We start from the raw sequence: 16,589 nt of genomic DNA, 5'->3' as shown, positions 1-16,589 counted from the left end.
AAGGAAAAACTAAAAGCATGTTCTCCCTTGTCAGCCTATGTTAGTATATTTGGAAAATCTGTGAGACTACTGTTTTCTGACAAAATGCTGAGTGTTGATACTTGGTTAATACTTGGGTTTTATTTATGTTTTAACTAATGCTTTATAAGGTGCCTATTACATTACTCATTAATAACGTATGATAGTAAAAGTTCTGTAATAGAAGAAATTATTAAAGGATATAAAACTTTATAGTATTAATAAACAAAGTTCATATGATGAGCACTAATGCATATATTAAGAGACTCTTTAAAACATTTACCAGGACAGATTCCTGTATAGAAACTTGGATACAGATTTGTAAAACTTAGGTTTGGGGGATATATTGAAAAAGAGAGGACAAGAGGTTTTACATATTATTGAATAATCAGTACATGTGTTATTTTGTAATTAAAAATGCTTGTGAAGACTTAGGAATGGCTTTTCAAAGAAACAAATCATGAGAATCTTGAAGTAAAATCAGAGGCATGGTAACCATAATTTAACATTAACAGGTATATTTGCTTAGGATTTTCCGTAAGACAGAATTCTCTTTTGTACTGGTAATGAAGATACGTAATCCTAGCTCTGCCACATGTGCCTCCCACACCTAGCAACCTTACAAATAACGAACTTTCATCACTAACTGTAAGGTAAAGCTAAACTCTTGTCAAACCAGATATTCTGTAGATGTTTGCCAGACTACAAGGGTTGCCCAAAAGAGGTGACATTATAGAGACAGTAGACTCATAGCTAATATTATAAAGGAATTGCTGGCCAGCCAATACCAAGAGGAGGCATGACCTCTGGATATTTAGTTACTTTGGGAGTTTGAAATATGTGGAGGAATTCAGTGAATCAAAAGAGAACAAGAGAAGAGATGATTAGAACAAAGAGTATGCTCATTAATTCACGTATTTATTAAACATCTTTGTTGACACAGAATAGATGCTCAATAAATACATGAATTAAGTTAGAGTAGTCTTCTCTCTGAGGGAATTTGCCATGTACTAGGGAAGACTGATATACAAAAAAATTATAATTCAGGTTAAATGACTGGCATTTAAGTACAGTACATTTCTAAATAAAACAACTATTTTAAATGAAACATTTTATTTTAAAATAAGATAATTTTTGTACATGATTTTTTTTTTCAGGATAAGTAGAAATCCAGTTATTTACTTGAGAAAGCATTTATCAGTTCATTGTATGTGATATTCACATTTCTGGTCAGATAGGGAAATAACTTTGGGGTTATATCTTAGTGGAAAGAGGAAACATTGTTATTTTTAATAAGGAAAAGATTAAAGTATTAAATAAAAGGAAGTAAATTAAAGATATAGTAGCTAGCTCCAGTTATTCCCCGTTCTCACAAGTGATAGGAAACATATTTTAAAAGTGTTAATACAAATGAAAATGTCTAGCTGGAAATGTTATACTGAAATTCAGAAAATTGAAACAGTGAAGTGACTAGAATGTAATATTTGTCCACTTACTCTTTGTTGATCCCAAATCCTGTGCCTTTTGCCAAAAGAGGATGGTTGAGAGGTGAACACCAAAAAAATCAGTTACATGAAGAATCACTAATCCAATAAGTAGTTGAGCTTGTGCTGTGTACTAGGTGAACCCTGTTCTAGGTCTGGGGATACAGCAGTAAAAGAATAGACGGAAAGACAACCTTCCCTGCCTTCTTGGAGTTCATATTCTATGGGAGTCAGATAAAAAAATCAGAATAAGTAGAACAGTGTGTTGGTCATAAGTGTTACGGAAAAAAATTAGGAAAAGGGAAGTGAGATTTACGTGAGCAGATTTCTTCCCCGTTGTCTTGAATTGGTGGAGGTCAGGAACAGGAACTTCAGACTCACTCAACTTTGCCCTAAACCAATTATGTGTTCTTAGGTAAATTGCTTGCCACCTCTCAATTTTCACATTTATAAAATTAATAGATCAATAGCTACTTTCTATTCATCATTTACTAAGTCATTTAGCGGACACTCACAACCACATTATAAGGTATGTAGCGTTGTCCGCATTTGACACGAGCAAACTGAGGTTTAGATTAAGCAACTCGTTTGAGGACACGCACCTAGTAATGGTAGAGGCCGGCTTCCAAGCCAAGCCTGACAGGTGCTTTCCCTTATCTCTTGGGTAGTGCCTCTCACTGTTGGTTCCATGGATTCTTCGCGTCTATTAATTTTAGGTCTTTTTGAGGGTTAGGGGCATCCACTGTCTTGCAGAGATGCCTGCCTCCGGGTCAGAATGTAACGCGAGAACCCGCGGAGGCCTGCCGTTCGGTAGCGCGCACTCACCACGCCTCCAGCCTCTCGCCAGCCCGGAGCGGGCGGGCGCTGGGCCTGAGGGGTAGGGGGTGCCGACGGGAGGGGGAGGGGCCGGCGCCTACCAGTCCCAGCATTCCGCGGGCGCCCGCCCTCCCCGCGGAGGTCGCCGTCACGTGGGCAGGGACGGGGACGACGTTCGCTTGGGCCGCGTCCGAGGGGTGCAGCCCGGCGTTGTGGAGCGGAGAGAACACTCGAAGGGCTCTCCTGACATTGACAGTCGACGATTTAAAACCCCGCTAGAATTTGTAAGTAAAATGTATATGCAACTTCTACATGTTTTAATATTTGATCTGATATCTTCTTTTTAAATATCTTTCAAAACCGATCCCTCCCCACCCCCACCTCCCTACCGCAAAAACCTTAAAACGGACCAGGTTGGAGGTATATTTTTGTTTTGGAGTGAAAAAAGAGAAACAGAATTGTATAGACATTAAACAGAATAAGGTGGAATGAATGTTTGGTTTGGACTCTGAGATGAGAAGCAAAATTCTTAACAAGGTTCCAGTGTAAACCGGAAATTTACCAGTGTAGATGTTGATTACTCCCTTACCTCCGTGCTTAACAGGATCCCATCATTGGTCTTCTTAATCCTTGTAAAATTGTATCCCCCTTACCTTTTTTTAGCCTTAATGGTGCTAAAAAGAGCAAAGTTAATGAAGTTTTAGTACGACCCTACGGTTACCAATTGCTTACGTATACGTATGTATCCCCAATTGTATTCCACACCTTATGAGAAAGTTGACCCCATTTTCCTTCCTTCAAAAATGTGTATACTCGACTTAGTAGAGCTTGTTAGACTTTATCACACGTAGACAGAAATGAGTTACCTAAATCTTATTCAACATACTGTTTTTGTTTTAATTTTATCTGTCTTTAGGTTTTAAAACATTTTATTTTGAATCTGTATGAGAGATCCTTTCCTTATCTCTATTTTTTAAGAATTAGGCAGTTTTCCCTGTTTATCAGTTTCGTTTTTCAAGCACAGGATTAGTATATAAACGGCTAGTGGAAAATAATCTAAAACGAAACTTAGTGGTAGAGGAGCTAAAACTGTTCCTGGAAGCCTTTGTGTGGATTAGAACAATTTGAAAACACTGGTATTTGCTATGAAAACTTAAAGTGAGAGCCTCGCCTCAGACATGTTTATTATGCTGAATGCGGACTCCAGAACTCGATGACCAGTTTTGCTGCTGGTTTATCATGTAACCATAAGTGACTCATTTAAGCTCTGTTTCACTTATTTTTCTTCCTAGTGTAGCGATAATACTAGCCTGAGAGCGTCTATAATTCACAAATAAAATAATTTAAGGATGTAGCTAATTATTTGGGGATGGATTATTGGGTATTTTAATAATGTGTATTGCCTTATATGTAATTTATTTTTGCCTAGAAAGTAATTTTAAACACTATGCCAAGGAAATCCACATTCTCTGAAGTGCCACTTGGATTTTCTGAAGGAAAGTTTGCTCAGAGAAGCCTTGTCTGCTTTATACTGTTTTTCATTTTGCATTTAGTATTTTAATTGTGTTAAATTTTTGTTAATAGTCTATATATTTTACAGTTACTACTGTGTGCCACAAGAGATAATTCAGTATAGTGATTATACTTTATCGGAAGTTTTGCACAGCAGACCAAGCATTTGTGAATAAAGAAAGATGTCTCCGACACTGGTTATGAGCATAGACTTTGGAGTCAGCTGCATTTGAGTTTTCTTTTCTGTTACTGTGTGACTTGGTCAGGCTGCTTTATCACTTTGAGGCCATTTCCTCATTTTTAAAGTGGGATTCATAGGGTTATTTGGAATATTAAATGGGATAGTTTAAGGACTCAAATGGAAACAGTTATTGCTAATTGGGCTACTTTTCTCTTTACTAATATTAAAGGACTTGGCACATGGTTTTGATAATCAAAATAGAAAGGAAGAATATTCACCTAAAATTCCACGACCTCAACAGATCATGTTGTTTTGATTTTTATATACTCTTCTTTAGCCCTTGACCATGGGTATATATAATGTAAATATATATATACATAATGTAAATATAACAACATTTTTGCAAAAAGTTGAATTTAAAACATTGGATTGTAAACTTCTGAGGGTTTTAATTATATAAATAGAGCTCTCTGGTCCTGCTTTTATTCTCATCTACTAGTGAAGAAACAGCTGAGCTTTTCCTTTAGCGCAGTTTCCACTTGCTTTCCCCATCACAAAAAATAAAATGTCTAGTTGCGCTTTTACTTAATAATTTAAAAAATAATAAACAGTATCTGAGACTCCTTTTGTGCCCCGTAGTGATCAGTGATGCACATTCTCTCTTCATTCCTCATAATGCCTCGTTCATCTAGGTAGTGTTACTCCATTATGTGGTTAAGAAAACCAGGGAAACAGGGAAGAGTTCACCAAGTTGGGTGCTGGAGAGTCATTCAAGTCTAGGCAGTCTGACTTAAGAAGACAGTGCTGCAAGGGTTACATATTTATAGATTCGCTCTATGGATGTTAGGTCATATATGTAGGCAGGCGTTGATCCTGGAGGCTGACTTACAACTTCTTTGTAGAAGAGTAACAGTTATTTGTACTTAACTACTGTGACCACCATATTTTAAAAAAATATTGTAAGAAAACAAAGAAAGTGTTTAGTGCCTTAACAGACGAGGCATTCACCTTTAGTTTTATTAGTTGTGGGAGTAAAAATATGGTTTATACACAAGACACATTATTAAGACTAAAATTTCCTTTTTTTTAATTAAATGTAGTAAACATAGGGTTTATAGTGACAGAAAACTAACATTTATTCATTAAAGCTGTGTTTCTTAAACTTTATAACAAGCAACAGAATCATCTGGTGAACACAATTTCTGCACCAGACCCTCAAAAGATTCTGGTCTCATAGGTCTGGGGTGGAGCCCAAGAGTTTGCATGTATAGTAAGGTCTCAGGATATGCTAATGATTTCAAATAATGAGTTTAGTTAGGGAATGGATATTAGTGGTGGTTGTCCAAATTGTTGGCCTGATAGTGAAATGCCAGTAGCAGTAAGCACCCACTCTTGTTTTTAAACACTATCCTTTTATTCTCATCTACTAGTGAAGAAACAGCTGAGCTTTTCCTTTAGCGCAGTTTCCACTTGCTTTCCCCATCACAAAAAATAAAATGTCTAGTTGCGCTTTTGCTTAATAATTTAAAAAAGTAAATTTTTTTTGTGGGTGGGGGGAACTACTTGATTTCAGGACTGCGGCAGGGAAAGTACAAGATGAGCCTGGAATATCTTGTAGTGCTTGAAATTAAGGAAATGCTCAAAAAGTTTGAGGGCTTGTTGAAAGGACACAGGAGCAACTTGAAGGAGCTCCTGGTGACCGAAGTTGGGACAACTTGAGTAACAAAATGAATAACGATAGTATTGCATTCTAACCCATAGAGTAAAGTAAATGTCCGTGAGTCCATGCTGACATAGTTGAATAAACAAACAGGGTTTGAGAAGGAATAACTCTTTCCTACAGGAGAATTCTGACAAATAAACACGGCAAAAAGGAAGTAGAAAAATCACTATTACACAAACAGCACCATAGTAATTATTGTAGACAAAATCTACCTGTGATGCTAGTGGATGAAAGTTTGAGGAAAATCAGGATATTTACATAGTCTCAGAGTACCTCACCAAGAAAATTATTAGCTGCAAAGGAAAAATAGTAACTTGACAATGGAGATACCATGTTAACCAGCTGATTGAGGTTAACATCACCAGTAATAAAACATGTGGACATCATGAACCCAATCATATGATACACTTAGAAGGACACAACATTATTTCTGTGGTATTATTCTTGCCAAAAATGCTCTTTATCTTGCTACTCATGAGAAAACATTATACAAACCTAAATTGAGGGTCATTCTACAAAATAACTGACCAGTACTTTTCAAACATATCAAGGTCAAAAAGACCAAGAAAGTTCACAAAAGACAAAGACAGAAACTGTCACAGATTGGAGACTCAGGAGAATTAACAACTAAATGCAGTGGGGGATCCCAGATTGGACCATGGAACAGAAAAGGGACATTAGTGGAGAAACTGGTGAAATTCACATAGTCTGTAGTTTGGTTAATTGACTTGTACCAATGTTAATTTCTTGATTTTATAATTGTATTTTAATTTTATGAGATGTTGACTTTAGAAGAAACTAGATAAAGGATATAAGGGAACTCTGCACTATTTTTGAAACTTTTTTACGAATTTAAAAATCTTAATAAAAATGTGCTGGCTTCATGTAGATACTAAAGGTAATTAGGGGAGTTGGGCTAAAACTGGAAATCAGTTATACCACCCACTGCCTGAAATCGTAGCAATCTCTTTGATCCTTTGCTTGTGCTTTTTTGCCTCTCCGTGGTTAGCCTAAACCTAAGATACAAATCAAGGGAGCTGGGAAGGAGTAAGAAGAGGGTAAGAAGAAAAAGAAGTCTTTCTATAGTCAGGGAAAAAAAAAAAAAAATGGAAGTGCTCCAGGCATCCAGTCCCTATATAAGAAACAGTTGCCTAAGGAAGTAATTAGAGTGCATCTTGTGTCTAGTTTTTAGTACTTTTTCCACCTCCCTTTCAAAAATACAGAATAACTACTAGACAGTAAAAACACTGGGAAATGAGGGGGAAATTGTGAAAATAATAATCCTGGCATATTATGACAATGGATATAGTGCAAAGGAGTGGACAAGACTTACTTAGTTTTCAATAGACACAAACACCTGGTACAAGTATAGAAATACTTAAGCTTGGCACTGGGTTTCGCTATTGAAAGCTGCACATTAACCTTTAAGGTTTGGCTGCTGGTGTTTTAAATGGAAACTGTAGACAGAATTTGAACCATGGACTTTCAGTCCATGAGGGCAAAGTAGATTGAAGTTGCACCAGTAAATTTCTAAACCAGTTGTTCCCTTTTATGGAATGCCAGCAATGCACACGTACACCTGTTATGTTTGTCAGTTCCTGGGTGACTCAAGATCATATTTTTTGTTTGGCTTATCTGTTCTTCGTAAGAGGGAACAGTGCGTGTGCGAAATAGTACTGAAGATTGTCACCTATATGCCTTCTCTCTGTGATTTCAAGACTTTGCCAAATTAAAAGTAGTTCCTCACAAAGGAGGCTGAAGATTTTTTTCAGGAGCATATATTTTCATAATATATTTTTAACAAAGAATTATTAGATTATGTGAATTTAAAAATGAAAGTGATTCCTTTTTTTCATACTCCTTAATCTCCCAACATCTAAATTCAAAACTAGTAAAGAAATATGAAACTCTTAAGATTTCCCTTTGTGTCTAAAACTTATCAGAAAAACTGTCTCATACAAAAAATAGTTTTGATTATTGATTAGCCTTAGAGTAAAATGTTCTATGGAGGAAAGTGCTTAAAATGGGAACTCAAGAAAATTTAGAATATTTATGTTTTTTCTATGTAGCTGTTCCTTTGATTTTATGTATCTTGTGAGGACTTGGCTGAGGCTGAGGTTTCAGGATATATTGCCTGGAGAAGTCACCCCAATCCTGACTCGATCAGAAACCACTATAAAGAACAAGGGGATTTTTGTCTATCAGAGGCAGAATTGACCTTGCTTACTAACATCCATTTAGGAAATAACAAAAAATTATATAGAATCAGAATATTTAAGAGATGATAATTATTTAATATGTATTAAGCTGCCATCATTAGTAGTTGTAAATTTCACTGGTTTAAGTAGAACTGCATTTTCTATTTTGGTGTTAAAATGCTATTTTCTAAATTTTCTTCTAACAAAGCTGGAAGAATCCTAAATTTACTTTAGTTCTCACACATAAAAAAATCTGATTTGTATTTTTCTCTTGTAGAGTTGGCCCTCTGTTTCCACAGGTCCAACTTCTGTGGATTCAACCAACCTGGATCAAAAATATTTGGGAAAAAAATTCCAGAAATTTCCAAGAGGTAAAACTTGAGCTTGCTGTGCTCTGGCAACTGTTTACATAGCACTTACATTGTGTCAGGTATTATAAGTACTCTAGAGATGATTTAACGTATACAGCAGGGTGTGCATAGGTTGTATGCAGATACTGTGCCCTTTATGTAAGGGACTTCTGAGCATCTTTGGATTTTTTAATCCATGGGTGGTCTTGGAACCAACCCTTCACTGATACTGAAGGACAACTGTATAGTGTTTATGTGCTAGAGAAGCCTTTTAAACTTTGGTTTTTGCCCACTGTTGTTGGCTAGAAGGTTTGCTTGAAAATAAAGACATTCCATCTTCTTCTGTGGGCCTTCATGAATTTCCTGTGTTTTCTCCAGGCTGTCTTTATATCCATCTAAAAGCCCTTAACTTTTACCTAAATCATTGGTTCCACTTTGGATTTGCTGGACACCTAGAAGTCCTGTACGATTTTTCCTCTGTATTTACAGCACTTTGCTTTGGGCCTAGTACTACGAATGGCGGTTTCCTTAATAATGTAAACAGTAAACAGTAGAGTAATGGTGGTTCTCAAAGTGTTTTCAGCGTTTCTACAAGCCTGACGGCAACCATGCATTTACCTCACATCAACCGCTTTTGACTTAAGCTAATGGAGTTGAGGAAGGAAACATCTAGAATATCTAAATCTTTCTAACTTTATGTTATAGGCATTTTCAATATTATCTGTAACTTAAAATATTGAAAATTTCCAAACCAGGGTTAGTAATACTAGTTATCTTCTTGTTTTATTAGAAGTTCTGATTGGCAGATCTACATGTCTAATTAATAAAGCGAGAAAACAAGTTATTACAAGAATGCTCGTTATTTAGGCATGCTTCTGAGCTCTCGGGAGGGGGGGCGCTAGGAATAAAAATTGCCTTAATAGTACAGTGATTAGGAACCATTCATGCCTGATGGTTCTGAACCATTGCAGACTCCTTTAGGAGTCTAAAAGTATATACAGTTGGCCCTTGAACAACAGTTTGAACCGTGGGTCTACTTTCACGCAGACTTTTTTCAACAGTAAATTCTACAGTATTACACGGTTTGTGGTTGATTGAATCTGAGGATGTGGAACAACATGCAGAGGGGTCACGGTATGAAACAGGGCACACATGAATTACATGCAGATTTTTGACTGCTAGGGGTTCCGTGCCCCTAACCCCTACATTGGGTCAAGGGTCACCTGTACTCTCCTTCCAGAAAAAAAATACGCATGTGTACATAAAAAATTTTATATGTAATTTCAGAGGATTCAGTACTCCCTGAAACCTATCCTGGATTTTTTTTGTTTGAAAGTAGAAAATTATGAGAGATGGTTTCCCCCACCCCCATTTTAATATATCAGACACAATTGAAGAGTATCCTGTAGCTTCACGAATAGTATATGAAAGGACTGTCTAAGTCTTAACTGTCACTGCTTCAGAAAGGCAGTATCTTACAGTGGTTAAGAGTACAGGTGAGTACAGGCTCTGGAACCAGTCTTCCTGAATTCAAATACTGATTTTTCTACGAAGACCTGTGTGCCTTTGGGCAAGTTGCTCAACCTCTCAGTTTCTTTCACTATAAAATGGATTATTGTAAGGATTACATGAGTCAAGTGTATTACATGTATTAGAACAGGTAGTGGCACTTTGTAAGTGTTAGCTATTGTTATTATTATCTCACAGATGGAGGATTACTGTTGAATACCTGGCCAAGTGAGGTTCTTTGGGCTTCATCTTGCCTGGAAGGAGGGTGCTTTTTCTAATTTGCACAAAGGCACCATATGAAAAAAACAAAGTCCAGCACACAGATGCATGCCAAGATAAACTTTCTATTCCATTAGGTAGCCTAGAGGAAGAATTAATTCCATTAATTAGCATTAGGTAGGCCTCTTTTACCTTTTTTTCTTTCCATAGGGATTGTTTTAATTGAAGTATAGTAGATTTACAATATTATAGTTTCTTTTACTTTACTTCTATGAAGAGATAGTTGCTTACAATAGTATGAGAAAAATAAAGATCTGTGTCTTTCTGTAGGACTCCTCTTTTCCTCAGTGTATCGGTCACCCACTTGGCCTCTGAGCAGAGTCCCTGCTGCCGGTCTTCTTGTCCAGTGTGAAAGTTTGCTTTTGCCTGTTAATCTCTTTTTCTAGCCCATTGCTATTTCCACTCTCCTCTTTTTTAAAAATTATCAGAGATTATGTAAACTAGGATTTATGATACAGTGACCATTCTTGTGCCTCCACCTATTCACAGAAAAAAATGCTTACAGTTATCTTTGAAATACTCTGTATACTCTCCCCAATCCCAGTGCCTTTTTTCTCCCATCAGAGGTAATAATTATCCCTGTGCTTATCCTTTTCTTTTTAGCTTTATTGCAATATTTATTACTAAACAATATATTGAAACTTTACGTAAATGGAAACTGTATATTAGAGGGAGTGTGAGAGAGAGAGAGAGAGAGAGAGTGAGTGTGTGTGTGTGTTCCTCTGATACTTGCTTTTTTATTTTTAGCTCAATATTCTTGACTTTCGTCTGTGTCTGTATGGAAATACCTTGGTTTTTTATCCATTCAGTTGTTCATGGACATTATCGCTGTTATTTTGCTGTTCTACAAAGTACGGCCATGAATATTTTTATTCATATTTTTAGATAAACATGTATAAATTTCTCTAGGTTAGTTATCTAAGAGTGGAATTACTGAGTTATAGAAAATGCACATCCTAAGCTGAACTAGATAATGCCAATGTCAAATTAATTCCAAAAGTGGTTGTACTAATTCATGCTCCTATTGTTAAGGTAAAGATTCCAGTTACTATGTATTCTCACAATTTATTCATTCAAAAAATGTTGGTTGAGCATGTACAGCTGTAAATAAAAATACAAAAAGCCCTACTCTTGAGGAGTTTAGATTTTAGTAGAGACAAATAGCTGATATATATATATTTGATATAATATATCAAAATGGTGCATGTTTTATGGGGGAAAAATACAGCATAGGATACTGTTTCACTGCTCTCAGAGCCATGAGAGGAGTAGAGACTGAGGGGATGAGGTATAACCAGGAAGCTCTGGGCTTCATGTGGCGATCGACATAAGCAGGTACGGATGTGAGGAGATTGGCTGGTCCTCATGCCTGCTGGCAGATAGTGGTAGTGGAGCTGTGAGGGTGGGAGTTGGGGGAAGTTTGAGAACCTTGCCTGGAGCACTTTCAGGAGGCCCTCCTTACTCTTCTGGTAGTGGTAAGGCTAAGGAGGAGTGAGTCGGGCTGGTGATAGGTGATCTTACTCTGAGCACTCAGTGCCTTGGAGCCCCGTCTTGACTCTTGACCTTAGTGGTTTGGAGGACCAGGGGAGGGGCAGTCTTCTTGGGAACACGTGGAGCACTAGAGTTCTCTTGATTCAGGAATGTTTGGAGCTCTGGTGCTTGCTTAACTCTTTAAGTTGGAGAAGTGAAGGTTGGGGGAAGGGTGGGTTTATTTTGAGCATGTGGAGCTTTAGGGCTTCTTGACTCTGCCAGTGGAGACGTGGAGTCCTGAGGGAGGGGTGGGTGGTCTTGGCTGGGGTATATGGAGCCCACATTGTCAACCTTGTTAATTTTTTGCCAGTCTGGTGGATGTGAAATACTGTATCTTGTTGAGGTTTTAATAGAATTTCCCCCTTTCACTCTAAAAATCCAAAATTCCAGATCTTTCCACTGTCAGACTTAGTCAGAAAACTTTACTACTAACTTCTGTGCTAAACCCTACAATCAAGTGAATTCTATTTGTCATCTGTCTTTCCATGTACTGGACACCCAAGATTTCCCAGTTCAACAACTGAAACTCTTATTTATTCTAGTGGCTCATGACAGTAGACTCTCAGGGAAGTCTGTTACATCCTGTGTTTATCCACTGAGTCTATCTCCCTCATCTAGGACTCCCATCAGAATATTGGCCCCAGATGGATCGCACTGTCAGGAGCTGCTCCTCGGTTGTCTTTTATAGTTGCCGTTTTAAAATCTGAGAATCACAGCTACTGTTGATAGTCTGTAAGGAACATGGTTTGGCTGATCACAGCTAAGGCCGTAATTCCCTCCGCTTTTCAGGCTGTATCTTTATACTGTTTTAACCCTCATACTCTCCCCAGTGTCTCCTAGTGCTCTCACAGGATCAAGCCTCAGAATTCACAAAAGAATGCTGGAAAAAGGCAGCATGTGTGTGGTACTCTGATGCTCTATGGCACTCCCAAGGTGGCTGTCTAGTTGTCCCATAGATTCTACTCCACTCCACCTTGTTTACTTGTTACAGTCAGTGTCAGACAAAGATGATGACGGCATCTGTAAGTTCCAGCTGATTTGCTATACATTTTTTAAGAATAGCTCAGGACTATGCCTTAATTGCCTTCTTAAACTTAAAATGTGTATAAACCTATAAAGATAGATTTGAGCAATTGGACATGCCCCTCATGGCTTCTTTTTCAGCCTTCAGAAGGATTTCCTCCAACTTCCTATGGTTATTATTTAATAATTTTGTAAGCTTTTCCCTGCATGGATTGAGGTTTATTACGGAAGGCTGTCACCATTGTTGGTTGTCCCACCCATTATAGGAATACTGTGTATGGCACCCATCTCACAGAAGAGAGATATGAGAAATCTCAAAGTTCTACCACATTAAACATGATTGTACAGGCCTTATTATTCCCAAAGTACAAAAGGAATAGGAAAAAGAAATACACTAAAAAAGAAAAATTAAGCTAGTATGAATCTTCAGTGAACCAAAAGTCTCCCTATTGCCCAAAGAAGAATAACTCCCAGCAGATAAATTGGTTTGAACGAACATGAAATTGTCATGATGAAACCCATGAGACAATTCTCATCCACCCTGACTGACCCAGATGATTTCCAGATGCATGTTTCTAATACTGTTGTGAGCAAGTCAAAGCCCACATGAGTCGTCTGAAGTTTTATCATTTACAGGTATGTGAAGCATTTCCAGACCCTCCAACCAACTCAGCAGCAGCTACTTCTCTGTGACTGGGTCCTGATTAAGGTCCTCCCAAGAAAGACTTCACTGGACCACGCTCAAGAGGACTGACTACGAGGTTTTCCTGACCCCTCTGCATCGCTCTAAAGTGCCAAGGCCTTAAGACGTGGGTACGTGTATTACAGCGGCAAGAGTGCCAGCGCCCACCAGAGACCCATTGGACCCGTCAGCTCCTCTGTTTCACCACGCAGACATAACAACTTACCAGCAAAGCAGAGTAAGCCAGGTGCCTCTGCATGATACCACCAGCTGATAACACACAGGAAAAACTAACTAACTTAGACTAGAACGCTATCTTTTCTTGAGAAGCTGGGATTTAAAGGAGCTGTTCTGAGATCTGTGCTACTAGTAAGTGACTGAAAACGTTAGAGACTGGATCAGTCCCTGAGTTCAGAGACTGGGTTGCAAGTGAGTGAAAAATAGACAACGAAATCTTGAAGAATTGCGCGGAGGTGCCAGCCAAATTTAATCTTCTCCAAGTAATGTTGGTTGGACTGAGAAATTGCTAAACCAAACCTGTAATAGGACTGGTTATTTGGGTGTCTCTCTCTCTCTCATTTTTGCCTCTGTTACGTTGGTTTCTGTGTTGTCTTTCTAGGCCCCAATGTTCTCAGATAATTCACATTGCCCTGACTGTGGACAGCAGTGGTTCCCTAGTCTAGAACTGGGCCATTGGTTGTACCAAACTGAACTTGTTGAAAATGAGTGTTACCAAGTATTCTTAGACCGTATTAACAGAGCTGATTACTGCCCTGAGTGTTATCCTGATAATCCTGCTAACAGAAGCCTTGTTCTTCCTTGGTCTTTCCCACTTGAGTGGGCTCCCCAAAATCTTACCAGGTGGACCTTTGAAAAAGCTTGCCACCCGTTTCTTCTCGGTCCTCCGCTGGTCAGAAAAAGGATACATGACTCTAGAGTAGCTGGTTTTAACCCTGCGTTACAGTTAATCTTGACCAGAACAGACAAAACCTTAAACAAAAAACTTGGCCAAAGCAAGTAACTTCTTAAACAGTTAAAATCATGGAAACTCTAGAGAGTTTTGTACCAGTAGCCCAAGGAAGATGGAAAAATTACTCCTTTCTGAATCTGATCCAAACTGTCACTACTTTGGGGAACTGCTTGAATTGCTGGATTGGCTTCCAGGGTCTGCGTGTTTCTGGTTCAGCATGAATTTAATCAGTATTCCAAGCCACACTGTTCATCTAGAACCAGACTAATCTGTGTTCCCTATGTTTTGGAATTAGCTTACTCTTCCTAAAAAGCTCCACAGCCTAACTATTAACATATGACAAGGTAGCCCTGGAGGAGAAGCCCATACCTTGTGCACCATAATGATATTTCTCATGGTAACTTTTGTGGGAAAGCATCTTTGTAGCTGGGTTCTAGATTATTCCAGTAAAACAGCTAGACATTTTAGTAAGAAACTACATTGTTCTAGATTCCACCTCATATATTAATCAGTGATTATATATATATAATTTATTCATATATAACCACTTGCTCATCATTGGCTCTTTGGCTCACCCTTGGTGGGGCTTTGACATTATTGATAACTGGTCACTGTCAGAAAAATCACATTCAATCAGGCAGCACCTACCCAGGTTACATAAAAACACGCAGAAGTATGACTGTCAGCACTTACTTGGCTGGCTCTACGTAAGAAAGAGTATCCTATCTTTGTGGTGACTGGACTTAGAATGTCCTCCCCTGGAAAGGGAAAAGTATTTGTATTAGGAGAGAGGTGACAAAAGGAGTTACCAAGCTTGACTCCATATGTATTATGTACAGTTTAGGGAAAGCATTCTTAGAACTAAGAAGGTCTTACCTGACATTGGCCTCATTCTGGCCTTCACTTGTTCATAAGAATCATGGATCAGAGTTTGGATTAAGAAACTTGGAAAAAGCTGTTGAAAACATCTCGGAGGCCACTGAACAATTTTTACATTCCACGTAAGATGCTAGATAATCCAGTGCTTGTGTAGCAACTCAGCAATGGTCCCGAGGTTCTAGGTTCTTTCTGTCTTTCCCTCTGGGATCTGTGTCTTAATGGCTTTTTGTCCTAGTTGTTTCCTCAGTGAGTACAGTGTGGCTTGCTGCTCCAGACATTTCAGTCCCAAAGGTTGGAAGTAGGGAGCAGAAAGTTTTCTTTCAAGTATCTTTTATCTGAGAAGAAAATCTTTCTCAAAAGTCCCTCACAGATTCCTCTTACATCCCATTGGAAGGTACTGATTCACAAGGGAGCCCAGGATGCCCGGCAAAGGGGAATGGAGTTGGCATTGCCTGGGTGGGACACAGTGTCTCCCCTGATAAAATCAGAGCCTTTTCAGAAAGGAAGAAGTGAGGAATGAATGGCTGCTGGTGTGCAACAAATCATGCCTGCCACATGTTGTGAAACCAAATCATTTGTTAGTCTGTATAAAGAATGTACCCCGGAGATCTATCCTGTATCTGCCTTATGTCTGTCATGATGGAAGTTCTCTCCTGTTCTATTGCTGAATAAACTGTGTGGACTGCTAAAATGAGTGAAGACTAATTAGTTTATCATTAACCCTTGGTTAAGAACTTCACTATTCTAAAGCTCTTTCTAAAAAGTGAAAATTTACTTGGAGGTATTGCTTTTGAGGATGGTGTCATGATCAATATTATTGTCCCTTAAATTTTTTCAGACACACACTAAGAAACCCTGCATATGTGCAATCTTAAATACCAGCCAAATAGAGACAGGATTTTTTGTTTTTGTTTTTAACCAATCTCTCCTTTAAATAGTAAGGACATATTAATGGATTTATACAATCAATTTTCAAATCAGTGCCTGAATGAGCTTGTCAAAAATGAGAATATCGTGATCTTACAGAAATTTTGATTCCTTAGGTTGCTCATGGGGCCCAGGAATCTGCATTTTATGAAGAGTGCCTCAGGAGATTCTTACTCAGGTGCTCTGTACACCATACTTTGAGAAATAGAATAGCAGCACATCCATGGTATTTAGTTATCTGGCTTAAGAGGACGGGAACTGAGTACTCATAGTACTGCGAGGTAGTGATCGTTACTGTACTTTGCTGATGACATGTGAAGAGGTTTCATGTCGGACTGAAAGGTCACTGCTGATATTTCAGGTTGTAACTCGTCACATTTTTCTCGTTAATTGAAATAATTGAGACCGTTGTAGCCCTCCTCAAATGGTCCTGTGTGGTGTCATCATAAGCGGGGTGAGTACGTGGGCAAGAGAAAAGAATCAGAAACACTAATCTTAAAATTACATT

General features: G+C 38.3%; 2 protein-coding genes across 4 annotated transcripts in view; both read left to right on the top strand.

Annotated features, from left to right (window-relative positions):
- Positions 1 to 2,464: 2,464 nt before the first annotated feature.
- The window catches only part of TOR1AIP2 (torsin 1A interacting protein 2), a 31,491-nt gene continuing 17,366 nt past the window's right edge, over positions 2,465 to 16,589 (top strand). Inside the window, exons 1-2 of one of the 2 annotated variants that reach the window (XM_010954921.3) lie at positions 2,557 to 2,602; positions 8,210 to 8,303. The gene's annotated coding sequence lies outside the window, so the exon portion shown is untranslated. Of the gene's footprint in view, positions 2,603 to 8,209; positions 8,304 to 16,589 lie in introns of both variants that reach the window. The other variant, XM_045516624.2, reaches the window with a different exon arrangement.
- Positions 2,466 to 15,845, top strand: LOC105068924 (torsin-1A-interacting protein 2). 2 transcript variants are annotated; one of them, XM_045516625.2, is made up of 3 exons: positions 2,559 to 2,602; positions 8,210 to 8,303; positions 13,260 to 15,845. In XM_045516625.2, the coding sequence occupies exon 3, from the start codon at positions 13,931 to 13,933 to the stop codon at positions 14,324 to 14,326; it is 396 nt and encodes a 131-aa protein (XP_045372581.1). In that variant the 5' UTR covers positions 2,559 to 2,602; positions 8,210 to 8,303; positions 13,260 to 13,930; the 3' UTR covers positions 14,327 to 15,845. The 2 variants fall into 2 exon arrangements, with proteins under 2 accessions (XP_010953222.1, XP_045372581.1); XM_010954920.3 differs by lacking the exon at positions 8,210 to 8,303 and having other exon boundaries at positions 2,466 to 2,602.

Source organism: Camelus bactrianus, chromosome 21 (assembly GCF_048773025.1).
Source record: "Camelus bactrianus isolate YW-2024 breed Bactrian camel chromosome 21, ASM4877302v1, whole genome shotgun sequence".
In the NCBI taxonomy this organism is placed as follows: Eukaryota; Metazoa; Chordata; class Mammalia; order Artiodactyla; family Camelidae; genus Camelus; species Camelus bactrianus.
The sequence above is the reverse complement of the archived record's forward strand: the minus strand, read 5'-3'. Positions and strand labels throughout refer to the sequence as shown.

What these genes read in the sequence shown, in the direction of transcription:
- LOC105068924 (XM_010954920.3), top strand. Translation starts at nt 13,931, where the DNA reads ATGTTCTCAGATAATTCACATTGCCCTGACTGTGGACAGCAGTGGTTC.